General features: G+C 36.1%; 4 protein-coding genes across 8 annotated transcripts; 3 read left to right on the forward strand and 1 right to left on the reverse strand.

Moving 5' to 3' along the window:
• The first annotated feature begins 201 nt into the window (after positions 1–201).
• Positions 202–16572, forward strand: sema4f (sema domain, immunoglobulin domain (Ig), transmembrane domain (TM) and short cytoplasmic domain, (semaphorin) 4F). Its single transcript, XM_026250968.1, has 14 exons — positions 202–313; positions 499–677; positions 7348–7407; positions 8608–8706; positions 8988–9099; positions 10189–10308; positions 10402–10556; positions 10779–10960; positions 11101–11242; positions 11674–11896; positions 11989–12098; positions 12267–12409; positions 12512–12567; positions 13215–16572. Exons 1-14 carry the CDS (start codon positions 202–204, stop codon positions 13982–13984), a joined length of 2463 nt encoding a protein of 820 aa, XP_026106753.1. The 3' UTR covers positions 13985–16572.
• A 653-nt stretch (positions 16573–17225) lies between these two features.
• Positions 17226–22291, forward strand: LOC113078633 (membrane-spanning 4-domains subfamily A member 4D). Of its 5 annotated transcripts, none has more exons than XM_026250956.1 (7): positions 17226–17379; positions 17584–17708; positions 19217–19333; positions 20597–20650; positions 20814–20960; positions 21331–21453; positions 21546–22291. In XM_026250956.1, exons 1-7 carry the CDS (start codon positions 17373–17375, stop codon positions 21582–21584), a joined length of 612 nt encoding a protein of 203 aa, XP_026106741.1. In that variant the 5' UTR covers positions 17226–17372; the 3' UTR covers positions 21585–22291. The 5 variants fall into 5 exon arrangements, with proteins under 5 accessions (XP_026106741.1, XP_026106743.1, XP_026106742.1 ...); XM_026250958.1 differs by having other exon boundaries at positions 17584–17627; XM_026250957.1 differs by having other exon boundaries at positions 17237–17379; positions 17563–17627.
• Positions 22109–24610, reverse strand: slx1b (SLX1 homolog B, structure-specific endonuclease subunit). The gene is made up of 5 exons (XM_026250954.1): positions 24125–24610; positions 23954–24005; positions 22954–23274; positions 22640–22855; positions 22109–22475 (listed from the first exon to the last, which is right to left on the reverse strand). The coding sequence occupies exons 1-5, from the start codon at positions 24295–24297 to the stop codon at positions 22446–22448; spliced, it is 792 nt and encodes a 263-aa protein (XP_026106739.1). The 5' UTR covers positions 24298–24610; the 3' UTR covers positions 22109–22445.
• A 488-nt stretch (positions 24611–25098) lies between these two features.
• On the forward strand, positions 25099–27123 carry LOC113078634 (bolA-like protein 2). The gene is made up of 3 exons (XM_026250960.1): positions 25099–25301; positions 25408–25505; positions 26725–27123. The coding sequence occupies exons 1-3, from the start codon at positions 25239–25241 to the stop codon at positions 26822–26824; spliced, it is 261 nt and encodes an 86-aa protein (XP_026106745.1). The 5' UTR covers positions 25099–25238; the 3' UTR covers positions 26825–27123.
• Positions 27124–27392: the final 269 nt, after the last annotated feature.

A 27392-nucleotide genomic window follows, 5' to 3' on the forward strand; every position in this document is an offset into this window, starting at 1 on the left:
ATGTGTATGTAAATGTCTGGCTATGCTTATAAGAAATTATCCTCACAAATAAAGTAAAACCAACTTGTAACAATATTGAAAGCGGTCTTCACTACTTAAAAGGTTCATGAATCATGTTTTGCTGTAGTTTGATGAGTCAGTTTAATGTCAAGGCTTGTGTGAAGGTTAGGGTAGGGCAGGGGTTCTCAACTCTGGCCCTCGATGTCCGCTTTCCTGCAGAGCTTTGCTCCAACCCTAATCAAACCCACCTTAACAAAGCTTATCAAGATCTTCAGGATTATGAGAAAATTACTGGCAGATGAATATGACCAAGGTTGGAGATAAAGTCTGCTGGAAAGTGGACCTCAAGGACCAGAGGTGAGATTGGTATTGGGTGTAGTAATTATTATTATTTTAGTAAGAATAGCCTAAAAGGTCTGGGTGCAATAAAGAAAGTTGTCTGTCATATATATATATGACTTATTGACAATTGCTAGGATCAATCTTTAGATATATGAGATTTAATCCATGCTTCTTTCTTTTTCTCAGCAGACATTACTAGGCTTGGTTCCACTGATTTTAGTGGTGTAAATAACTTTAGCACCTTCCTATTGGACCGTGTGTCTGGGATGCTCTACCTTGGTGCACGGGATGCAGTCATCGCTGTGGATACTGCTAATCTATCAAAGAGGAAGATGGTGAGCTCTCTCTTTTTTTTTTCTTGCAGTGAATGTTAAACATTTTCCTAAAGGTTTAACTTTATTATTCATGTAGTAACACTTTATGGTTACATTTGTTAATATAGTTTATGCTTTAATAGTATTATGAACTAACAAATAACTAGCAATGAATTATAGAATTTATTAATCTAGAGAATTGATTCCTAAACCCAGAAATGTATTTTTCATTTCTGGTTTCATAGTCCCGATGTCAATGATTCTTCAATTCTTTTTTCGATAAATCTCTGAAATATGGTCTGTGGTTAACACAAAGCACAACATATTTATACATTTTATTCTATGATATAAAACAAAAGACAAAATTAATTTTTAATTATATATATATATATATAATATATTAATATATGGGTTAAGCTTATTGTCAGGTGTTACCGGTTATGCTAATTAAGTCAACTGACACTTTGCAAAGACCCTTAAGACGGGCGTACATGGTGCAATTTTTGCTGTTGTCCGAGTTTGCATGCAATTTTTTTCGATCGTGTGGAAATCGTGTATGCTCGTATGGCCACGGCTCATATCATGTGCGAGGAATTATGAGTCGAGCAGATTTACTTATGAGCACTTCCTGACCTCCAGATCATTTTAAAACATGTCCAAAAAAATTTGTGAGCTATCGGTTTGAATTCGTCACGTGTGTGGTTGAACGAGCCTGAAGTTGACCAATCACGAACTAAAACCACAGAAGAAGAAAGACGAAGACAACAGCGCCACAGCTAATATGGACTATTGACCAGGAGGATAAACTGTATGAGCGTTGTATGAGGTTTCTAGCAGCACGTACCATGCTTTTTAATGGCCTCTGTGCTTCAGCGATGCGAGTGTGTGCATACCTACTTACGGTCTTGCGATGCTCGCATTTACTGTAAGGGAAACGTTACATACGAAACTTGGCTAGATGTATATAATTAATATATAGTGGTATATCAAAGACATGGGGAAACATCCTCCCTACATTATTGAGTACCTCTGTGTGGAAATGTATCAATATACAATGAGATTGCTTTATTCTTCTGTTGATTATGTGGATCAGCCTCAGCGTCAGGTTAATCAGTCCACAAGGATTTCTTCTCTGATGTTCTTCTCAATGTTTCTCACTGGCAAATGAGATACACAGAGATTTCTGATAAAAGCATGTTTTATGTACTTTATTTGATAACATATTTTATAACTTTAACTGTACAATTAAACGTAATGTAATTACGTCAAACGATCGCTGTTTGCATTCATGTGTGTTTTTATCAATGTTTATTTGTTTTGTGAAAGATCTGCAGCATAAATCATTATCTGTCTATGAGCAGCACATGCATATTGTTATTCTTTTGCATTAATTATCAGATAAAACAGATATTAAAATTAGTCATGTATTACTTAACTGTGTAAAATAATAAAATATGTTGTAAAAATAATGAAGAAACAAACTGATGTATGTGCACAATTCAGAAATGGATACTGATAATTTGATAGATAATTTGCAGCCCACGTCTCACGAGGTAAATATTTCATTTAAAAAAATCTATGTAATACAAAATTTTTCGAGAAATAAGTAATTTGTACATTAACATAATTGGTAAGATAAAAATACATTATGTAGCTGTGTATACACACCATGAGTTCAACTTTCATTTTGTGAACAGTAGGGAACAGTAGTGTATTTAATTCATTCACCGGACCCAAACATACGTTTCAAATGAACTGGCTCAGTTAACATTTATAGTAATAATAGCAGTGATCTTATTTGCATTTGAAGTGATATTATAAATCCCGTAAACATATAGAAGGTAATATTTGGATTTCTCAGATTCTCTGCACTGACGTTTAGCACAGCCGGAAGAATCTTTGCACACACTCGCAAGACCGGAAATCCAAGGTGACGGAGATATGCAACTAGCCCATTCTCTCTCTCTCTCTCTCTCTCTCTCTCTCTCTCTCACATACACACACACACACACACATGCATGTGTAGTTTACGGGGACTCTCCATAGACGTAATGGTTTTCTATGCTGTACAAACCTACATCCATCACGGATTTCAATTAAACACTGTTTAGTATTTATGGAATTATATTCCGGACTCTATTCGAAAGGAATTGCAAATTGTATTTGTATTTGCAGAATTACCGGACCTGCGTTCTCGCAGACATCACCCTCCCGAGTCAAATGCACAAAGTCTGAACTACCGAGGATGCAAGTCCAAAATCAGCATAGCTACTTTGTACTGTCACAAGTCTATTTGCCTAATATTCCCGGTGTTACGGTTTAACTGGTTACCGTGTTACCTGGTGACCAATTTCCTGGTTCAGGTCTCTGCTGCAGATGTGCTGGAACGACGGCAGCAGACTCCGCGATTCTGAAAGCACAAACTGACGCGATATTAAGTGTTTAATAAACGCAGACTTGCTCATTGCATGATTCAGATATTCTTGTAAAGATTACAAGTTATTAGTATGATCGCCTGTTTTGCGGCTGAAGTAGGATAAACAAAAAAATAAAGTACATCTGTGTTGGCGCGGGTTCGAACACGCGCTAAAAGACGGTGCGCCGCACCGCGAGCGAGAGTCACTAACCACCGAGCTACACCGACTCAGCTCATGATCTCTGGAATCAAGACAGGACTCTCGGCGTCACATCGTGCAGCTGCTGAATCAAGGAAATGTGACCATGTTAACTTGTGACCTGTCTTTACCTATTTTGAAAATAAACCATAGCAGACCACTGAGTACATTTTATGGTTCATGATGTTAAAGAACATTTCATAACGTCTCAGACAACTGTACATTTGTGGCTACTGTGGTTTAATTATAAACACTATCGATAACTCATATTTACCATAGTAAAACATAAATGTTAGTATGATCGAAGATACGCACATTTTTCCAGAACAGACTTGTATATGTGCACTCCCAGAAGAGATGAGAAATGGATTCGTGCTCAGCACCACAAAAAGAACATAAAGTGTCAATATCAGGAAACATCTTTTTAAAGTAAAGCTTCACAGGATAGAGAAGATTAAGTAATTTTAAGACAAACCCTTAACCTTATTGGTTATTAAGTATTAAGTATTTAGATGACAAAGTCCACACTAATTAATTAATAATTATTTATTACCATCGACTGTGAGTGACGTCACTTCCCAACACGCCCAATAAAATGGCCCCACCCCTTTCACTTGATTGACAGGTTTCCGTGTAGACGTTAAAAATTCAAATGCAAAAGGAATTGCGATTCCATTTGAGTTTTGGCAGAGAGAGTGAAAAGGCAAATGTGGTAATTAATATTGCTATTTAAATATGACAGGCTCACAGCTCTTAAGATATGGGAAACACAATTGCAAACGGACTTTGCATTTCCATTTTAAATTTGGCACACACTGTGCGTTCGCTTAAACGAAAATGCAAACGAAAATGCAAACGGTAATGCGCGATTTGCATTTGCGTTTGGATTATGTCACATTTTATGCGCCCACAAATTGAAAAAGCAATTGCAAATACAATTTGCGGTTCCTTTTGAATAATGTCCGCAATATCATCCCATAGTATTTTTCAAAGCCATTTGGTTTACGAGGGCACAGGAAGTGTCCTCATAAACCATGTTTACATTGTAATACCCATGTCATTATAGATATTTGTGTCACCATGAACCATATACAAGAACACACACACACACACACACTAGGATGACTCCTGGTTTCCTTTTGCTGAAAAAGAACCTGTATGTCTAGAAAACAGTCACAGCTCATTTCAATATTTTATATGCAGTTATGAGAGAGGGAGAGCAGTTATATTAGGCGCGTTCAACTTGAAGCAGTGCTGCACAGAAGGATCACTGTATGACATCAAAGTACCGCGAGAGCAATTCGAATATATTGGATCTGTGTGCTCTCTTCTCACTCTCGCGGTACTTTAATGTCATACAGTGATCCTTCTGTGCAGTGCTGCTTCAAGTCGAACGTGCCTATCAACTTTGTGCGATTGCTTCGGAAATTGGCAGGTCGTAAAATCGTGTCTTATATCACCTCATCCGGACGATTTTCATATAAACTCACTCGTGATGTGTGCGTGGACGTACAATCTTCCGACCATCCGAATTCACACCGTGTACGCCCGCCTTTAGTTGCTGTTGCTACTTTCTTCAAGCCACTGCACTTTCACACCACACTTTATGTTCTCATGCTGTGAAAAATACATTGCAAAGCTAAAAAGACACTAACAACATGCTGACAGACAAGACAGAGCAGGTTACTTTTGGTTTAAAACAATGGCAGCTTTCAAAATTCGTAATTTTTTTAAGAACACAAACAATAAATACCATTTTGTGGTTCTTTAAAATGTTGTGACAGATAACTGTACCTCAGTTCAAGCGGCTCGTGAACCGGTTATTTTTTTACTCTTTACTAGTTATAGCATAAAATAAACATGAATGAACATCAGAAGGTACCTTGTTTCAAATGCGGAAAGATTTAAATACACACTATTTTTCAAGTTCAAGTCCACCAACATTAATTTACTTTCCGGTCTGGTTTTTTTGTCGGCCAAAATGGTAGGTGCAGCGTAATGATTGATCAGATCAAGTGAAAATATTAAATCAATTAAATTATTACACATATAACCAAATGCCAAATAACAACTTTCAAACTGCACATCAACACACTCACATACAGTCTTCATAACAGCCAGCACAGGATTGAATACACTGCTTTTCATCAAGCTAAAGTAGATGATCTCATCCCTGGTTGCTAGTGCAGCTCTCTAACCAAATTAACCCCTCCCAACGCCCCTCCCCTTTCCCCCGGCCGCCACATCACACTGTCTCCTTTCATCAGAGTCAAAATTTATCACACAATGTAATGTGTCTTCACGTCCGTTTACCCTCAAGCACACACAGAGCATAGGACATGCTTCAAAAGCACCTCCATCTGCACTGTTCATCGTCTGGAAGCTAAATTACTCTGTGAAGTGCCATGTAATATTAGATATTAAGATTAAGGAGAGCTGCTGTGGTGAGATCATAGCACTGATATCTTGATAACTTGTTTCCTGTACAGTCTTGTCCCAAGGCAAAGTGTTTTAGATTTTTGGGGGTTAGAATTTCTCTGTAAAATATATATTTTTTTAGCTCATTGAGAACATATATTTATCATTTTAACCCCATTTCAATGTAAAGAATATTATACAGACAACCAGTCAGTAAATAAAAAACTGAATAATTCACTAAAGAATATAATTAGGTATTGTATCATCCTAAAGGGATATAATTTGCAAAATAAATGGTTTAAATGGACATGAAATATTGATTTGGTTTGAAATTATTTGATTTTGTGAATAGAAAGACCACAGGGTGCCATGACAGATGTGGAAATACCAGGGTGTTGAATCTCAGTATATAAATGTTTGCACATCCCTCAGGAATACTTGATTATGATTGATCAGTTACGGCATTCTGTGATCAAATGTTTTTGTATAATGATTTTATTTGTCTTTATAAACTGTATATTTGACTGTTTTCTCAGACAACCAGTTTTTGCACTGAGCTAATTATAAACATCACATATCATTCTATTGTCTCTTTAATCTTACATCAATATTTTAATGTCTGTTTATATATTTTGTCAGCTATATAATATTTGGTTTGCGCAAAGAGCAGGAAAACACACAATCTGAAAGACAGTATCTTGTTTGGCAGAATATTGATGGCCACACAGTGACTAGGATCTGGTGTATAATTGGTCTATAGGTGCGGTCCCATTTACCACTGTCCAGACACCCAGACATTAGGAATTCTTTGTGAGTGTGAAAGATTTCTCCACACTCTAGATTACTCTATGGGTTATAGCTGGTCACACAAATTTGCTGCATTGACAAATCAAAAGCTGTTCTGTTTGAAAGTAACTTCTTTGTGAGCTGTCAATTGGTACACCTGACAATGAATACTTGGTCAATGTCCCTTTTTAACTGCCAGATTGTACCCACATTTCACTAATGTGACTGCACATTAAAACAGTGTTTTTCAAATACAATTTTTTTTGGGGGGGGGGGGATATGTTGTTTTATATTTTTATGTTTTAGCATTTTAATTCAAATAAGAGTTATGTTATTTTAATATATTAATGATAATAAAATAATTTAACTTAATACTACACTATACTCACCTGAAGCCATGTTATAGGTTTGTTTAAGGAACATGCTGGAATTTGAAATTTCTTGTATTTGTATTCTTTAATAATTGCACTGACCATGGATCGGACCTGACTTACATTTCACTGCTGGTCATATTCTCTATATAACCATGTATGTGACAATTAAAAATATTGAATTTTGAACATGTTTACTCAAAATATTTTTTTTGTTTGGAAATTATAATTTTTCATGAGAACTATCCCTTAAAATCTGCTGTTTAATGTTATATAAATGGCCACAAATGCTATTTTCAGATTTTGTTGCTGAATGTATTAATATATTTGATACCTAAATAAGTAGTTAACCTTTACAGGTACTGAATATACATTTTAATACATTTTGTTTTGCGTAATCACGGCTCACATGGTTTCTTTTTAACCAGCAAACAGTCTGAAGTACTGATCTCTCTCTCTCTCTCTTTCTCTCTCTCTCTCTCTCTCTCAATATTTATGTAGATTGAATGGAGTGTTCCAGAAGAAAAGAGGAAATCTTGTGTTGCTAAAGGAAAAACAGAGGTAAAACTGTATGGTGTCTGTTTGATGTGGGGGGATGTAAAGAGCTCATTAGCAAGCAAAAAAATAAAAAATAAAAAGATATTAACCTTGTGAAAGGGTTGGAAAAGTTCCTACTTCCAAAATCCACTTTTGTTTATTTTTTTAGGAATATTTTTAAGGGTGCCATTAGCACTGGACCAATATGACAAGTAGTCACACTTTCACTGACACTCAGCAGCGTGGATGCAGTACCATCGCAAAATTTAATATTTCAGTTACAGATACCACTGTAGAAATACACTATTCACAGAAAGCAATGGTTAATTTATTCTGTGAGTAAAAGTGTCCAATAACAGGGGGATTACCAAGATGAGTAATGCTGTTTTTCTAAACTAAAATGTATTTCTTAATGTTTAAACCTTTTTAATATAAAAAAAATATATACTGAGTGCATATTTACATTTAGTATTGTGTGCATGTCATTCTCTCTGTCCTTCTCTGAATTGAGAGTGGCACATGCGGCGAGTGTGTGTGTGAGAGATAATGAGCTCACTTATTTGTGGTTAGTATTCATTGCTTCATTGATGGGGGGTGGGGTCTGTGGGTGATTGACAAGTGGGCTGAGGCCCTAATGGGGGAGGGTCAGAAAGGGTGTGATTAGGCAAACAAAAGGTATGTCATGATAGAAGGAGAAGAGGAAGCAAAAAAAGATCTGAAGGAGTGAGCTAATTGACCCTGGAGACTCGCGACTGGTCATTTGAACAAACACTTTTCCCTCTCACACATTCACATCCGATTAAAACACATGGAAAACTCTGAATCAATACGGGCTGGGCTCTCATTAATCTTTATTGATGTACTTAATGGTCTGTCTAGTCCTGAAACTGAAACTTTTCAAGTAAAGTCAGTTGGTTTTAATCAAGATTAGAGCCTGGTATATGAGATAGGATGCATTTGTGAATGAAAACCTCTTGTTTGCCTTATATTGTGAAATGTCAGTCATTACCAATTAACTGTGCCCTTTGAAGGATCCAAAGGGGAGGTCTCACTGTAGAAAATCTCTCTCTCTTGTTCTTCTCGGCAATGTTTTGAAAGTGACACATTCACATAAGTCAGGTGTTATACATTTGAATATATTTTAAATGAAAATTTCTCCCAAACAAACTAGTGTATTTTATTAGTCTTACAGTGTGTCTTGCTTTACTTTGCTGCCCCTCACAGGACGATTGCAGGAACTATGTCCGCCTGCTGGAGTTTCTGGATGATGCACGTATATATGCCTGTGGGACCTTTGCCTTTGATCCCCAGTGTGCATTTATTGTAAGTCTGTGTGTTTCCACAACTACACCAACTCAAGACTTGTTATACAATAAGTAGGACGATTAAAAAGAAATGTGTAAAGTAAGACAGCTATACTATGTATAGTATTTCAGTAAACCTGTTAGCTTTAGACTAATTGACTGTTTGCCTCCAGTGGTATGACTGTAAGCGTGTATTCCTCTCTCTCTATTATATTTTCTTCTTCGTCTAATTTATGTTCATTTCTTTATATTTACAGACAGACAGAAATTATATTTATCTGCATTCTCTGCCTCATTTAGAACATCTCTTCATTCTCTCTGGAGAAAACTGAAGATGGTAGCATGAAGATGGAGACAGGGAAGGGGAAATGTCCCTTTGAGCCCAGCCAGCATTACACAGCAGTCATGGCAGGTATGAAACACATGCTTACCTAAGGCCCCATCCACACAGAGACGTGTTTAGCTGTATACACATACATTTTGTATCATATAGGTGTTTGTCCACACAGATCCAGCATTTTGGGAGAGTGAAACCGATATTTTTAGAAACTGGGTCCCAGAGTAGATTTATTTGAAAATGCCACCCTTGCGTCTTCGTGTGGACAGCGAATCCATATATTTTCTGAAACGATGACGTCTTCAGCCCACGTCTCGACCCTAGTCAGATACGGCTACGTCACGTAACAACAACAAAAACATGAACAAACACTGAACGATTGTCTTATTATTAACTAACATTAACACAGATTAATAAATGTATTGTTCCATGTTCATTTGTATACCGCACGCAAGGTTTATTTGCATATTCCAAGTTTTCTTCTCAGTTTTTAGTGTATTTCTGTGGCAGAATTACAGCACGACATACTGGTCTGGCATGTTTACTACATCGTTTTGTGTTGGTTTCATGGTTTCGTGTGGACGCAGAAATTTCTTGAGATGAGGGGGAAAAAATAGATCGAATAGGTAGCTCTGGCTTAATGTGGACATAGCCTAAATAATGCCATGTTGAAGATATATATTGCTTTTGCACATGAGGAAAGCTAATCACAGCCTAAATGCTAAGGTATGCACCTGGTACGTATTGGGCATTTAGCTTCAGAATTTTTTTGTGCCTCTAAGCAGCAGAGCTCTTAGTTACTTGGTATGCATCTGTATTGTAAACATGGCTATAGCCTCATTCACTACAGTCTTCCTTCGGGGAAGCTAATACTTATTGCCAGTGACATAATATGATTGTTGTAGCCAATTAAGATTGGTATAATCTTTCCCATAGCATCAACACCATAATGTAGCATCTTGTCCACTTCTCATACATAACCCTAAGATGTTTACTTCTTACGGGCCATTGGCTGGCCTCCAAAGTGTAGGAGATTTCAGGGTGCCATACTTGTGGGGACATTTGCTTCTTAAAATGCTTTAACAAAAAACACATTGAAAACAAATAAATGACTTAAAAGGTAAAAAAATTAAAAATTATTTTTTATTTCTCTCTCTCTTTCAGGAGGGATCCTTTACACTGCTGCCACAAGTAACTTTCTAGGCACAATGTATGACATATCCAGGGCAACAGGCATCGAGCAGGAACGCATCCGCACTGAACAATCAATCAATTGGCTTAGTGGTAAGACACTCATCCATCCATTCATCCAGACAATTTACACCTAGATTGCTTATAACCACACTCTTCATGACTTCTGCCTGTTTCTGAACTCAGATCCAGAGTTTGTCAGTTCTGCCTTCATCCAAGAGGATAAGAAGAACAATCCTACTGGTGAAGATGACAAAATTTACTTTTTCTTCACTGAAGTAGCTAAAGAATATGACCTTTACGCCAAGGTCAAAGTGCCCCGAGTGGCCAGAGTCTGCAAGGTAGGAACTAGAGCTGGTCATTTTTTTGTGTGTGTAGTCTCTCTAGTTTTTTATGGTTTGGATTGGTAGAAGTCTCAGAGGGATGTTGTACAGTAGTTCTGCTGTCAGCTGTTTCAGTTTAGTTCCGATATCTTCAGTCACAAAGTTCTTCTATTCTTTGCCATCTGTCAGTTATTTCCTATCATATCTGAGCTATTTTGGTTTCTCTCTCCTTTTATCTAGTCTGATGTGGGTGGTATGAAGACTTTGCAGAGGAGGTGGACGACATTTCTGAAGGCCCAGCTGGTGTGTGAAGATCGAGCAAGTGGACAGCGATTTAACGTTCTGACTGATGTGTTCACTGTACAGCACCAGCCTGGAGACCCCAGCAGCACACACTTCTATGGCATATTCACCTCACAGTGGTACTTTGTTCTGTTTCCTCTTTGACCTGATTTGACCTTCTGTGCTGGATTCATTTCTTTAGAATAATTTCTTTGCGTTTTATTCCTCCATGATCATTGTTTTGTGTTTTTGTCCTGTTGTGTTGATATGTAATGTGTAGGGAAAGAGGGGAGCTGTCAGCCGTGTGTGTGTACAGTCTGGAGGAGATCACCAAGGTGATGAATGGACCCTTTAAAGAATTGAAAAAGACCTGTGAGACCTGGATAAACCCAGAGCCTATACCAACACCCAGACCAGGACAGGTATACAGCTGACCACTCAACACCATACCGTACCATATAATTAATATTATACAATAGATGTAGTTCATGTTTTTTTTATTCACAGTACATACAGACACTAACAGAGCAATACTATTTAAGTCATTGGCACTCACGTCACCAATGAGATTGTAATTGTTGGATTTGAGTACATCAGATGACCACTTATCCCCCGCATTTAATTCGGGGCACTAGTCAAAAACTACTTTACACTGAAAAAATAACCCACCAAATGACCCAACGTGCTCAACCAAGTAACTGGATTGTAAAACAAACAAACATTTAACCAATCTAAATATATACAGTAGTATTAGTATGTGTTTACTAGGAAACCAACTAATAAACTTAAGAGTTGTTAACATCATGTTTCACTAATTATCTGTATTGATCCTTTGTTCTTTCATAACTCTCAGTGTTTAAATAGTGCTCTGATGGAGCAAGGCTTTGAGTCCTCCCTGAAGCTACCTGATAAAGTGCTGACATTCGTGCGTGATCACCCGCTTATGGAGAACAGTGTGGTGGCAGCACCCCTGATGATAAGAAATGGAATCACATACACTAAACTTGCCGTTACCTTAACAATGGCCTCCAGTGGCCTGAAGCAACACATGACTACTGTTTTGCACCTTGGAACAGGTAAGAGATATTAAACAGAAAATTAAAAAATAATTATGTAATAATCATTTGGTCATCATGAATGTTTTATATACATGTGCATGTGTTGATAGATCATGGAGAGCTGCACAAAGTCGCTGTAGTTGGTCCGAATGCAACTCTTATTGAAGAAGTCCCTCTGTTTTCTGCACAGGAGCCAGTGAATAACATATTGCTATACAAAGTAATGACTTAATGTGGTCTATTTAATTATTATTATAATTAGTGATATAAAACAATACAATGAGTTAAATCTGAATTCATACATTTGGCCTCCTTCCTAAATCATGTTACTAATATTTAGGGACCAGTGAATGGATAAACTGACCCTCTCTGTCTCTCTGATGTATAGGATGAGGCTCTGGTGGGCACTCCTCTCTCTCTGGTGAAGTTACCCATAGTGGGATGTTCTCTGTACTCTACCTGCGAGGTGTGTGCACGTGCCCGAAGTCTTGGCTGCGTATGGAGGCATAAAGAGGGAAATTGTGCTTTGAAGTAAGTCACACACAAACACTAATATACACAAAAGCATATCAAAACACACAGATTGAGTCTTCCTTTGTTCATTGTCGTCACATAGTTACATTTATCTTTCAGGCCTGGTGAACTGGTAGAAGCAGATGATTTGGTCAGGCAATGCGACAAAGAAGAAGGTAAGTCTGACCGTGGTGCCTAATATCTATATTGCATACCAGTGGCATGCTGTCGATCACCACAGACACTCATTTCATCTCTGTGTTTAGAAATGAACTGGAAATAACTTGATAGTAAATATACTTACAATTGCATTATGTGAGCAGACTGAAAGGTTTAAAATCAGAAATTACTCATAATATTATTAATTTTTTTTTAAGTTTGTGTTGTATATTTATGCAGATGTTATCATGCACACTATTGCCATCTTTGCTGCTACTAGATATTCATTGTAATAAGTACATATACATTTTTAATTAAAGTCTCTTATAATGTAATGTTGGGTAGACAATAATTTGCAATTAACTTAATGCAAAGTAGATATTTTCCAGATAATACTTTATAATATTTTGCTTTGTTTAGGGCTTTGAATAGATGAAAAAAAAAAAAAAAAAAAATATATATATATATATATATATATAAAGCTGTCATAATTTTACAATTTATTACAATAGAAAACATATATTTTAAATCATAATACAATTTCAAAATTTTAATGTTTCATTGCATTTTTAATTCAATAAATGCAGCCATATAGTGTCGGGAAAGACATGAAAATTAATTGTGACCTATGAATTGTAATCTATTTGTTTCTCTGTAACTGTAGGTCTTTGCTCCCCGCCTGTAATCGAAATGCGTGTCGTAAAGGGTCTGCGTGTCATGCTTTCTTGTGTGCAACTGTCTCCTCGTCCCTGCCACTGGGACCATCCTTTACATAGTCACACCCGCCGCCACAACAATGACCTGGAGGTGCAGGTCACAGAGAAGAGCCTAGGCACCTATGTGTGTCTATGTGATGAAGCAGGCAGAGATCAGCCACCCTGCCGCAGAGCTGAGTACCAGCTGACCCTTGACAACCCCAGCATGGAGGGGAACGTGGCCATTGCAGGTGGCCGACACTTCCTGGCTTCACACATCATTTTTTTCGTTGTAGGTTTTGTATTGGGTGTCATCCTGTTGTTTCTAATTTACAAACGGCAAGGTGGCATGAGAGGGGGCGGGAACTCATCATCCACGTTGGAAAAGGGGCGGGACTTGCTTCCTTCTACAGACACACCACAGTCTCCAAGCAGCGCCAGTTTCATATCAGAGGCGGTTCCATTAACCGAGAAAAGGAACGGGACACTGAATGGTCATGGACACAATATGCACCCGGCTGGGAACAACAGCAGGCATATTTATTCTAACTCCAGTGGACTGAAACTGCAGGAATCAGCTGTGAACCTAGCGGAGGAGCTGGATGGTACAGAAAGGGCGGGATCAGATGGGGATGAGGAGGGATTGGGGGAGGCCCTATGTAAGATGGAGGAGGAGTTTTCTAAGATTCCTTGTCCAAGAGGAGCACCTCTGGCAAAGTGTGAAGAAAGCTCTATCTAAACACCAGCACAAACGTGATTTTTGCGACTACACTCTGTGAAAGGCTCGCAAACACAGATGGAGGGCTGGAGGAGAAGAGGAAAGCAGACAATCAAAAAAACTGATACACATTCCAAATAAACGATTGGCATGCGCAGTCGCACAAAGAAACACACAAACCAATAAACTGCATTTGTTGGAGGCTCCTCTACTACTCCTTTAAGTCACTGTCCAGTCCATTCATCCCTGTGTACATAACATGCTGTGTAGATCTGTGTCTATCCTACTGTTTCTGCATGTATTTTTTAGACGAATAGGCACTTTTGTGTACCATCCTCAAAGCCATGCGCACCCACATGGAAATACACAGTCTGTGCATCTGTGTGTGTGTAGATCTTAGTTGCTCGGTCTGTTTCCTCTTTGAGGATTCAAAGTCCAAAAAGGTCTTTCAGAGGCATATGACCCCTCCGCAACCCAGAGCAGCACAAAGCCAGGAAGAATCTGCTAATTCTGGGCTGATTACTGAAATAAAATAATTTGATTTGTCACCAAAAAGGGCTTTCAAGCAAGAAACCCCTCTGTGATTGATGCTTCACAGCAGCAAATAATGAATGAATGATAAAGAGACCTGAAATGTGATTTTTGCCTTACATGTAAAGCAGTTTGCGTACTGCTAATGAAGGTACTGTGGCCTATGGTAGGGCTGGATTGTGGCGCCCTGCAAGAGAAAGGAACATAAAGCGGCCCTCAGAGCATATAGTATGAGCTGGCTCCCTGGACCCCTTGATGTAAAAGAATGAATAGGGGCTTTCGCACTGGAGACACCTTTCATAGCTCCTAGAACTATTGGCAGATGTACCCGCTTTTTGGCGTGTTTGCACCACAGGAACTAGGAACGGTTTTAGTTCTAGGAGCTCAGTTAGCTCCTACTTCAGAATAGGGTCTAAAACAGTTCTACTACCATTGACGTTAGTGTATGCTTATCGGCTACATTAAAAAGCCATGTAAAAATACTTAATCCATGAACATGGAAAACAGCAATAACAGCATTTACCTGTTGTCTGTTGTTTTGTTCTTATCTCAGCCTCAATATGTAACACTGCAAGTTGTCATAGGAAATTTCGTCTCTTAGTCCAACTTTTTGCTCTTTCAGTCATGTAAATTGTGCATTTACAGTCCATCTCCATTATCAAAAAACAAAACAAAAACAGCTCCAATCATGTCATTCTCCATTCACCGGTTCTTGATGTTTGTAAATGTATTGAATAAAGATGCCGCTGTCGGCTGCTTCAAAGTTCCAGCCGGTGTGAATGCAAGCAGGAAAACAGCCAGAGCAAGAACCTGGTTCTCAAGAGACCACCTTGCAGACTAGTTCCTAGAACTACGCGGTGCGAAAGCCCCTGTTGACATGGACCACCAAAGAGTGTGCCAATGGGCCTTATGGACATGATTCGATCCGGGACTATAGTACCCCAGTCTGAGTGAAGAGAGAAAATTATTAACTATTTAGCAGTCTTCTCCTGTATGTCAGACGTCTGAACTGATAGTAGATAGTGAAAATGGGACTTTACTTGACCACTGCAAAGTCAATCAGTCACATTCAGAGCAAGGGACTTGTTCTTCTCTGGAATGGGGCTGCCAGTGTTTTGTGGTGTCACGAGAAGCAGTCAAACCACTGTCATCCGTACAGGGACCAGATGTAGCATGTTCTCTTCATAATAATCTGCACAGACAAAGGACCCCAAGATGATGGACGTCGCTTTATATTGTTTAGCATGAATGCCTATTGAAACTACAAGGAAATCATCAAAACGGAAATGAAGAGTGAAGGATTGATACATAATAATTGATTGTTTAGAGTTTCCCTTTAAGGACAACGAATGTGGCTCATTTGAAGGTATATTTATCCCCAGTAAAGTGCATGATACAAAGTAGCCATGAACACAGAGCTACAGATTTGTAATACAATGATCAGGGGCAACAGGTTAACGTAAAGCACTCCAAAGAGTGTTCTATTTATGTAGCCACAATGATGTCTGTTTCAGAAGTATGTAAATATTTGTGAATATAAAAGAAAATGAGAGTAAAGATTTTTATTCTCTCGTTTCACCACTTGTTGGGCATGGTCTGGGTGGGAGACGAGTGTCAAACAGTCCCTCTGCCAGCCTAAATGTTGGATCACATTTAAATGCCATTTCCTGCCATATTCCATTAGAATAACTTGGATCTACTTACATTCTCCATTTATTTATTTTGTATTTTTATATATATATATATTTGTAACATAATGTCAAAGTGACAGTAACAATCGGGATTATGTACAATATATCTTGTCTTCTAAATCTTCATCAGCACTCAATAAAATAATGACAACAGGTACATTCAACCCCGTAAAATCCTCGTTTAAAAATCCTGATCTTCTTTTGAGGTGATAGTTATGTGATAGTTTCAAATAAACCTTCAACCCTCTCAATGTACAATAGTAAATCTGCTGTAGTTTAACTTGTCCACATGGTTTTATGTTAATATTATTGAAAATAACTGATCATTTAGTGTTACATGCTCTTTGTTGTTTATTCCGAATAAAGACATATGTTCATTAATGTACAGATATGTTGTATTCTAAGTTTCTATTTTTATAATTTATATATGATGAAGATAAATTGACATTTGTGTTTCGAACATTTATTGAAGGTGTTTGTGTGAATGGCTGTATGTGTGAATGCCTTGTGATGCCCTTTGGAATAAAATAAAAACTACCTCTCAAAACAGTGTTTTTTAATAAATTTCAAACAGTTAAAAACTATTGCGGATGTTAACACACACACACACATAGTAAGTAAGCTATTGTTTTAACAGCCTGCTGTTTATGTCATTTAAAACATCCCAAAATATTTCAAGTAAAAAAAATATATAGATTATTTGTTAGCTTTTTCTGTAAAAAAAAAAAAAATACTGTATAAGTAGTAATGTTCAAGTCATTTGTCTCTGAGATTTCAATGGTGTACAGTCCTAATCTTCTTGGATATTTAAATTGTAGTAGGCCTATGCTTGTAACTCATTTGACTGAGAACAAAATATGTTAAGTGGCATCAGACTGCACACAGATGCTGTCTCAGACTATAACCGAGAGACGATAATAGTTTGTGGATATTGGTTTAATTTAATACTGAATTTTTAAAAATGCCTCGTTTCAAAAGGGCCAGCAGTGCTGCTCTATTGATGTTTTTCGGTCTTTTCTTCAGAGCTGGGTTTGCTGTCAGCTGACTAACTGTTTTCAGATGTTGAACTGGATTCCATAACGGGGCGGGACCAAATCACTCCGAAACAGAAGAGTGGAGAAAACAAGGAGGATTCCTAAACATTCAAAGTATTTCGTAAAAATTAACCTTATTAGGGGATCAGCAAAATGGAAGGTGAGTTTATTTTTATAATACTAGGTGGCGTGTATAATACTGTAGTTATTTTCCCGCTTCATTTTGTTAGGAATGTACATGAGCCACTGCTTTGTAGAATCGAAGTGAATATGTGTGAGGCATTTTTCAGCTTAATTTAGCGATTTATTTATTTTTTTAATGTAAGTGTTATATTTGCGTTAGTTATGACACTGTCGTCGACAGACGAACCCCAGATCGAATCTGGAGAAGATCGGAATCCCGGAGAGGTAACGTTACTGCAAATTCGCTTTGAGAAAAACCCCAATCAAAAACTCAAATACTTGGAGGGTGAACCCAAAATACTAGGGGTGCGTGAACCTATATCACTTTACAGTTTAAATGCTGACATACTTTTTGTTTGTTTTGCTTACAAACTGGATGTAAAAATGGTCACTATTCACTACAGCTAAAACATTGTTGTTTTGGAAATTGATTACTGCTGTTCAGAAGTTTGGGATCAGTATGGTTTTTAATATTTTTAATGGGTTTTCATATGTTCATCAAAGTTTCATTTATTTGATTAAAAGTATATTAAAGGAAAAAAATTATATTGTGGAATATTACAGTCTAAAACAGCTCTTTTTATGTGACTATATTTTAAAATGTAATTTTTTTCTGTGATGCAAAAATGAATTTTCAGCATCATTACTCTAGTCTTCAGTTTCCCATGATCCTTCAGAAATCATTCTTATATGTTGATTTAGGCTATTAGAAAAAAGTTGTGCTTCTTAATATTTTTTGGAACCTGTGTTACTGTATTACATTATTCAATATCTTTGATGAATACAAAGTTTAAAAGAACAGCATTTATTCTTAGAAATAAATTATATATATATATATATATATATATATATATATATATATATATATATATATATATATATTTATATTTATATATATATATATATATATATATATATATATATATATATATATATATATATATTTTTTTTTTTTTTTTTTTTTTTTTTTTTTTACATATTTACAACTGTTCAAAACTTTGGGGTCACTTTTTTTAAGAAATTTATATTTTATTATAAATAAATAAAAACTTTAAACTCTAAATTGTTAGAATCTTATATTGTTAGATATGATTTGTATTTTAAATATAAATTCTGTTCTTTAAACTTTTATTCATCAAAAAATCCTGAAAAAGGTATCAGAGGTTCAAAAAATATTAAGCTGCATAAATGTTTCCGACACTGATATTAAATCAGCATATAAAATGATTTCTAAATGATCATGTGGCACTACTGACATATATATGCCTAAGTAAGCATAAAATAACTAAAAATAAAATAAAATAAATGAACTTACTGATTCCAAACTTTTGAATGTTAGTGTATATATTTTATATAACAATGGTTTAAAATACAAATATCATGGTTTAGTAAAAACAACTGTTCATTTGTGCACAAATGCCATAGGCTAAAAGAACTGTTCCTTCTGGGAAAAAAATAATAGAAACCATCACAGAAATTCTAATGGTTTCCACTACATATACCATCACAAATATTACAAAACATCAACCATTAAAATCATTTAAAAATGGTTTCCTGTGGTGTATTTTGAGACATGACCCATTAGTATGTATTGCTTTTAACAAGATACAAATTGAAGGCAACAAATAACCAGTACAGACCCATAGGGACCATTACAGTTCCCAATAAAACTAATTCTATTCCCATTATAACCAGTAAACCCATTGCAAATTCTGTGATGGTTGCTTTTCTTCTTATTCTTTTTTTCCCTACAGGAGTGGTTAATTCAGCAAAACCATGGTTAATTATTTTAAGGGCTTTGTTGTTTATTACAGGTAACACAAATTGCGTTTGCTGTTTTTTTCACAATTATGGTTGTGATGTTCTATATGAATGGCATGGACAAATATGCAGATGTGGTCATGGTCGTGGGTGGCATTGCCTCGATGATCGTAAGTAGGCCTACACTTCACATTTAATGATAAGATAGTTTTGTTTATTTGACATTAGCTGTGTTTCCATCCACCTATTTTCATATTTCATATTACAAGCTGGAAACTCTAAGATGTGCATACATTTTAAAAATGCACATAAAAATGTGCTCAATTGAGTCAGAATTATTATTATTTATTTTTTTATCAGACTAGAAAACATGCACAAACTATGATGGGAACACTTTTATTAAATACATTCTTTGATGTGCATCAAAAAAGTTATGTGAACATCAACAGATCATGTCATTTGAATAACTATATTAATAATAGCGCACCCCAGTCACTTTAAGGCAAGCCATTTCACTTGGCAGCCATCGCCTGTTGGTCAGCTGTAGATATTATGTTGCTCTGCCTCTTTTCAGCACTTCTTGTCTTCTGTGTTCCACTTGAAATATTGTATTTTAATGAATAGGTTTTTTACAGTAAATTTTTAGATTCCACAATTCTCAATTTCAATACCGCAGCAAAAACTATTAGCCTAACTAATATAAAACCTCTAACACTCTATTTCTATTTTATCTGTTTATTTTTCATTTATTACATAGAGAAAAACTTGATCCGCCAACATTAGCACTCTCTATTCTATTCTATATACTATTCTATTTCTGTGCATAAAACCCACCAGCACTAGTCACAGCCATTGGTTGCTTCTAATGTCCTCATTTGTAAGTCGCTTTGCATAAAAGAGTCTGCTTAATCATTTAATAAAAATGTATCAAGCAATATCACTAAATACACTTTTAGCACCAAACCAGCACAAATAAATACAACAAATACAACAAAGAGATAAACAGTGCCTGTCTAAAAGTATTAATAATGTACAGAGATTTGTAGTTTGATTAACATTAAGGTAATGTATGACATTTTCTGACAATACTAAATCATAAAAATACATTAATGCACAATACACATTCAAGCTCATATGCTTTTTTTCTCTGGAAAACAGTGCTCCCGGTTATTCTGCTTTGAAATGTGGATTCCATGTTGGAATATCCGTTTTTTTGTTTTGCACTTTGTGATTCTACCCACTGAAAATGCAAAAAAATCACATATTATAGAGACATGTGTGTTTCTAAATCATATCAAATACAGCAGATCAGTCAGTCAGTAGATCCATTCTGAAATCATAACGTGTCCAATAAGTGAGAAACATAGAGGCTCTGAAATCTAAATGATTTCTGAAGGTACTGCATATAATGTCTTGATCTTCCCCTCTTATAGATCATTATTGCAGGAAGTCTGGCAATAGCTGCACAGAATCTTCACCTCCCAACTGTAAGTTTCCAGATCTTAACCCTTTTGCAAAACACATGTGCAGTATTAGTTATGAGCCATTTTTTCCTTTTTTGTACATTTAAAACTAATAGAATTTAATAAGGAGAAATATAAATTGTGTCACCGAACATTGCCTGTAATTTTGTGTGTGTTTTTGTTTCAGCTAAAGGCTTGTTTAGGAATGCAAGTGGTGGCCTGTATGGCCTCTGTGATAACCATATTCATCCAAATAAGTATTTTACCTCCAGTAAATAACTGTTGGGCATCAGAACTAGAATCCCCTCAAATGACAACATGCAAAAGTTTCAACGTAAGTCAGAAACACGTTTACCGTACGAATTCTGATATGGTATTTTAGGTAGGGGAGACCACGATTGGCTGGCAATCAACTGAATAATGACTGTTTACTGCGTTTTTTGTTTTGTTTTTTGTTTTGTTTTGTTAGCAACACTGAATCATTATTTTTCTGTTTAGCACTGTAAAGCTGTATTGCAAGTGCAATATTGTATACATGTGTATAAAGGTGATTTGATTTTAAGTGACTAATGTGGAAGATCTGAAAGTTGTTTCCCTTAATTCACACTTACTCATTCGATAAAGATGTTAAAAGATAAAAACATGTTAAGGTGAGAACAAATGGCAAGTCAAATATTGCTGTCTTTTTTATGTTTTACCCACAGACTGGCTTTGAAAATTACCTGGGAATACAAAAGCTTGTGATGACAGTCCACATTGCCCTTTCTGCCACTATAGCTGCATACTGCTGCAAGGCCATTCAGTTCTGCTCTCCAGTGTCTAATGTGGTAAGAACACATGCAAACTGTACTTTAAGCTGTAGCTCATGCTATAAAAGGAGGATATGACAACAAGTCTGTCTGTCTTTACTCTCTTTCAGCCAGTAATCACGGTTAACGGCCCTCCAAATCCTCAGTGAAGAAAGATTTAGTGATGAGCAGTTCAGAGCCAGGAGCACTATAAAAAGATATATATCCACCTACATCTATATAACAGCGGTTTGTATAACACGAAAATTGACGAAATTGACAGTTATATATCTATGAATTACTGTGAATTTAAACGTAATATTTTAGATTTTAACAACATGTTTCTAATATTCCAACACATTTATTCATATGATTTGCATTGACTTTCTTTTCCATAATCTAAATAGTGGGCAAAACCAGTATAGTCTATGTGTCATTTCTGTCCATCCCATGGCACTGAACAGAAATGACTGAGAACTGCTATAATGGCTATAAAGTCCCCCAAGTTTTTTTTTTTACAGTATTCATTGCAGCAATAGTCATCCTCACGGTTTCTAGATTCTTTCTAATGGCCATCTGTTTCCATCCTGTTTAAACATGCAAAAAGAACATTTGTGAGTAGTAAGACAACATTACAAACAACTTGCACCAACAAAGAACTGGGCAACAATAATGCTTCACAAAAACCACCAAGACAAAGTACACTGATTTATTGTTCAATAAATATTTCACACATGATTTCAAATACAAAATAATCACATCACAGTTGTTTTAAAAACACACACTATCCAGTAATTATTCTTGTCTTGACTGAGCTTACAAAATGTTCGAACATGTATTACTGCGGAATTAAAATATTTTTTTTCTTATTTAAAAATGTCTGAATTCTCATCTTATTCTGTATATCTTTGGTAATTCTACATTTCTTAGAATATAAAGATGCTTTGGCCTTAATGAGCGCTCAGTCTGTCAGATCAGACACTCCTATTCAACAGATACTTCTTCAAACAGAAACAGCTTTATGACACTCTTCACAACTGTAGTTCATCCGTCCAATGACTCTGTTTAAATGAATAAAAACAGTTATTTTGTTAATCAATAAAATAATATAGAACATCTTTGTAAAATATAAAAATACTCTAATAACTATCTCGTATAAACACATGTTAAGATCTAAATGAATTTATTTATGATACAACATAGGTAAAATCATATCAATATGTACCTGAGATGAGGATGAGGAAATTTCTTCCAAATCACCATAACAGCCATTTTTATGGCGTATCAAACTCCCCCACAGCACTGATTGATGACAGCCTGGACACTTTCCCTCCACAGGAAGTATGTGGGAAGGGTCTGCTTTCAGAAAGTGTTTAGCTAGGCAAATCAGATGACTAACCATTTGACAGGAAGAGTGGAAACAAGATAGTCTGTCCATAGCCTGAAATCATAAAAAAGCAAAACTACTGAGCCTCAGTTAATTCTGCAATGTCTTGAGCTGGTTTCTCAAAACTACTCTGAAAGCAGAGTGAAACTTACCTTAACAAACACCCCACATAACACACACCTCTCCACCGGTCCCTCATCTTGTTCTTTGCACTCCTGCTGGGGTTTCGTCTTAGCACGAACACAGCCAAATGTTAGAGGAATGTGTAGAGGAGGCTGCAGTTCAGGAGCAAAGTCCATTCGGTACTCCTGCTTCAGCCAGCGTACAGTGAGGGGAAGTCGCCTCCACGGCGCCACTCGCAGCATGTTTGTCACCACACGCCAGTGGAATTGCAAACTGGACTCTTTACGGCTGCGCCGGGTAACATGGGACAGTCGACGAGAAATGTGTGGATGTTGCCAAGCCCACTCAAACTAACGGATGAAAAACAAACAGAGGACAAGTAAAACAAAGACCAACTGAATATTTCCACCTCACAATTTTAATTATTGTAATAAGTCTGGATGTTTTACTGTTGGATTTGTCATTTTTATTATCCACATAACCATTAGTAGTTATATTTGTAGCAAAAGTCAAAAATGCACTATATGGGTCGAAATCATTTATTTTTCTTTTATACCTAAAATCAATAGGATATTAAGGAAAGATAAAGTTCCCAAAATATATTTTGTAAATTTTGTAAGATGCATTGCTAATAACCTTTTATTTTTATTTTTTTATTTTTTTTTGCACCCTCAGATTCCAGATTTGAATAACAAACCATAAATCAATGGAAAGCTTATTTAAAAAAATATAAATAAAATAACTGCCCTGATATCTAAAGCCTAGGCTACCTGCTTTCTCTGTGTTTGGGATATGAGTGACATGCATGGGAAAGTTTACATATGTATACACACATTCATACATATTTATACATATATATATATACATATATATATATATTTTTTTTTTTTTTTTTTTTTTTTTTTTTTTTTGAAGTGTTACATTATTTGGGTAAAGATTTTTTTTTTGCACTCTCGCTTATTAATCACTTACCTCGTAAAAAGGCGAAATGAAAGACAAGATATAACACAAACGGAAAAGTGTATTTACCCGAAGAGCTGCAATATCAGATGGAAAGCCATGGACGATAAGAACCATCTCCCTTAAAAGGAGAAGAAAAAAGAAGAAGAAGAACATTTACCACAAAAGACCATATGAGTTTCTGTTCAGAGATCTGATGGTAATATGTCCACCATATGAAGTGTTGAGCTGATTTCTCACCACGGTCCCCTGCCGCTGGTTTTCTTGGCTCCTCCTCGGTGTCGTCCAGCGTTGTGTTGTCCTATCCGGCGCTCTGGGTTCACAGTGAAGCCAATATATATTCGACCCTTGAACTTCGGGTTAGTACAGTACAGCATATAAACACCATAGAAACTCTCCACCTCTACCACCATCCTGTTTGCTGCAGTAACGTTAGATCAAAAACCTTTGCAGAGAGAGGGCTAGAAGCTGTGCAGTTATTTCTGACTTCTCATATATATCATCTGTTCAGATCACTGCAATCTTTGGCAATATCCATCAGCATCATACACCACCTTTCAAGACATTCATCTCAAGCGTCATTGCTATATTATAAAATGTAACTAAAGTTATGTAATTAAAAATAAAATATGATATCCCATTAAAGTCTAAAAAAGGACAGCGTCCGTTCTGTAACTTCTTAGTTCTACTGTATCGAATCCTCTTCTTCTTCTTTATTGTTTATTGGCGGTTGGCAAACCAGCTTTTGGTGCATTTCCGCCACCTACTGGGATGGAGTGTGAATACCTAGGGTGATGCTCGAATCCTCTTGGTGTTGCAAAATTTGTTTTGATATTGTGCCTTTTTCGTTTCAAAATAGCCCGTTAGGTATGCCCTGGTACGGCCTGAGCAAATATACGATGCAGGAGTCAATTAATAAGCCTATTAAAATAATAGGTTAAAATAGTTTGCCATAATCCATGTTATTAACAAATACAGTTATGCCCATCTATATTGATTTAACTTGATTTGCTCATCTGCGATCAGATTATTTCTCTTTTTCGAGCGTGAAAAGAAAGAGAACACCGATAACAGCAAGGACCCCAAATTCTTTGTGTTTATTGGTCAGTTTTCATGCGTTCGGTAAACTGTACGATAAAGGGATTGGCCATTACTGTCTGTTAGAGGCGTGGCCTCTAATATTCCAAAATCCAATTGGGTGGTTTTAGTACTTTAGCTCCTCCTTTCTAAGGCATACCGGTAGTTCCTAGATTACCAGAAGACAACAACGCTGTCTGCTGTATGTTTAAATCACTAATCTCAGTGTTTATATAATCATTATCGTCCCTAAAGCTTATACTTCATTCCGGGAAATATGTCAGTAACCCCAGATTTGATTCGTGAAAAACTGATTGCGGAGATTGGTGCGATACACGTGGTATGTAACACGCACAGCCAGATGAAACTAGGATCAAAAGGAGTTACAGATCATACGTTTTATATGTGTGAAAATACGCATACTCCATTCCTTGTTTTTCTTTCAGGATGTAGAAGACACGTCTCCTAACAGATGTGCAGCCAGTTTTAAAGTTCTTGTAGTGTCTCCTCAGTTTGAGGGGAAACCATTGTTGCAGAGACACAGGTGAGCTGCTTCTTTTTCACACGATGCCTTTTATGTTCTGTGATGGAATACAAAAGTGTGAAACTACTTATGTTTTGCACCTTTCTAATACTTAATATTTATTTTAAATATGAAGTTATAAGAATAACAATTTCAGTTTGAACATCAAACGCTTTAATGACAGCAGCAGTCAAGGTGCATGAAGTTAAAATCTAATGATCATAATTAAAAAATAATCCAGAATCTTGTGCTTCAGTGGAAGAGCACCTGACTTTGTGTAAAAAAAGAGACGCATGATATGTCGGAAATGATACTCAAGATATTACTCATATTAGTGAACCAGACCTGGTACAGAATCTTATTTTTTATCGATTTATGCCGTACTGTTACTGTTGCATGTTTCAATCGAAATCCGAAAAGTTTAGTTTGAATCCAATTTTCAGTGTGCTTTTTAGACTTCACTTTATCAAGTTTAACATTTATGAAAAAAAAAAAACATTTATTCTTTGACTGAAACTCTGCTTTAAGAAACCATCTTAAAAATAACTACAGGTGCATATCAAAAATGTAGAATAGTTTTTTTTTTGTTTAGCTATAAAGCCCTAATCAATCAATAATTAAAACTAAAAACGTTTGAAATTTATTACTTTACATGAAATGCATGTAGAATATATGGAAGTTTAACTTGAAATAAGTTATAAAAAAAAATGACCTTTTCCCAATTTAATTTTTTTTTTTGAGATCCACCTGTAGAATTAAAAAATTCTGGTAGTTGTATTTGTAAAATCAGTTTATGTAGACATTTGTTGATAATATTTACGTAAATGTTGCTCTTATGTTAATCGCTCAGTGCTCTTACTGTCAGGTTGCATTTCATATCAGTATAGAATATTGTCTTTTAAGAAAAAAATTGTGATGCTGTCTCATGTCAAATATGAAACACCTGAAGATGGTAGGGAATAAAAATGTTGTTTGATGGACTCAATGATGCCGTGAAAAAGGTCATCTGCAGCTGAGAGAGTCCCAGCTGGCTCAGAGTGCCTCAGACACGGACGCAGATGTGCGGACTTGGCAGAAGGATCAGAGTCTCTTTATAGGGCCAAGTCATGTGGAAGTGTATTGTCTTTAGGGAGGATAGAGCTGTGGAGGCAAGCTGTGAGGAACAGGCATGCTGGGAACAATAGACTTACTGACCTCATGTAATGTTTTTTATAAATATCTCTGTTTGTTTATTATTTAGGATGGTGAATAATTGCCTTGCCGAGGAACTGAAAGAGATCCATGCATTTGAGCAGAAAACATTGACACCAGAACAGTGGGAGAAACAGAAAGCACAGTGACGCATGCACACACACACACACACGTGCACAAAATTCATTTCTGCAGCCATCAAATAAAACAGCACTGACTTATATTATATATTATATATATAATTTTTTTTTTCATCTTTCCTTCCAAAGTATAATAATACCAATGTGATGAAAATCAGTTGACTTTATTTTCTGAAGTAATTATGCTTCGGTTTTAACTGTCACTTAAGGCATAACATCTTGTGCAAATAATTGAAATGCATTATGTGCTGTATAAAGGATCTTTGAAATTGTAGTATGCTGACAATAAAGAACATTTCTGGACATAACTTGTAGTTTGGAGCCAGTTTGTTATTGTGTGCTACTTATTTTCATTTCTGTCTTTTTGGAGTGAGAGTTTGGAGTGAGAGTTGCCAAAAAGTTTAAAAGATGGCTCAGCCAAAATGTTTTAATAAAATGTATGGCCACTATTAAAACATTCAATACTGTTAATATAACTTTTTTCAACAAATTTCAAATGTATTTATTTGTAATCTCTGCTCAATTGGAATTACCCACGTAACAAATGTTTACATGTTACCAATTGGTAAGAAGCTTA

The sequence above is a fragment of the Carassius auratus genome, unplaced genomic scaffold (genome assembly GCF_003368295.1).
Source record: "Carassius auratus strain Wakin unplaced genomic scaffold, ASM336829v1 scaf_tig00026160, whole genome shotgun sequence".
In the NCBI taxonomy this organism is placed as follows: domain Eukaryota; kingdom Metazoa; phylum Chordata; class Actinopteri; order Cypriniformes; family Cyprinidae; genus Carassius; species Carassius auratus.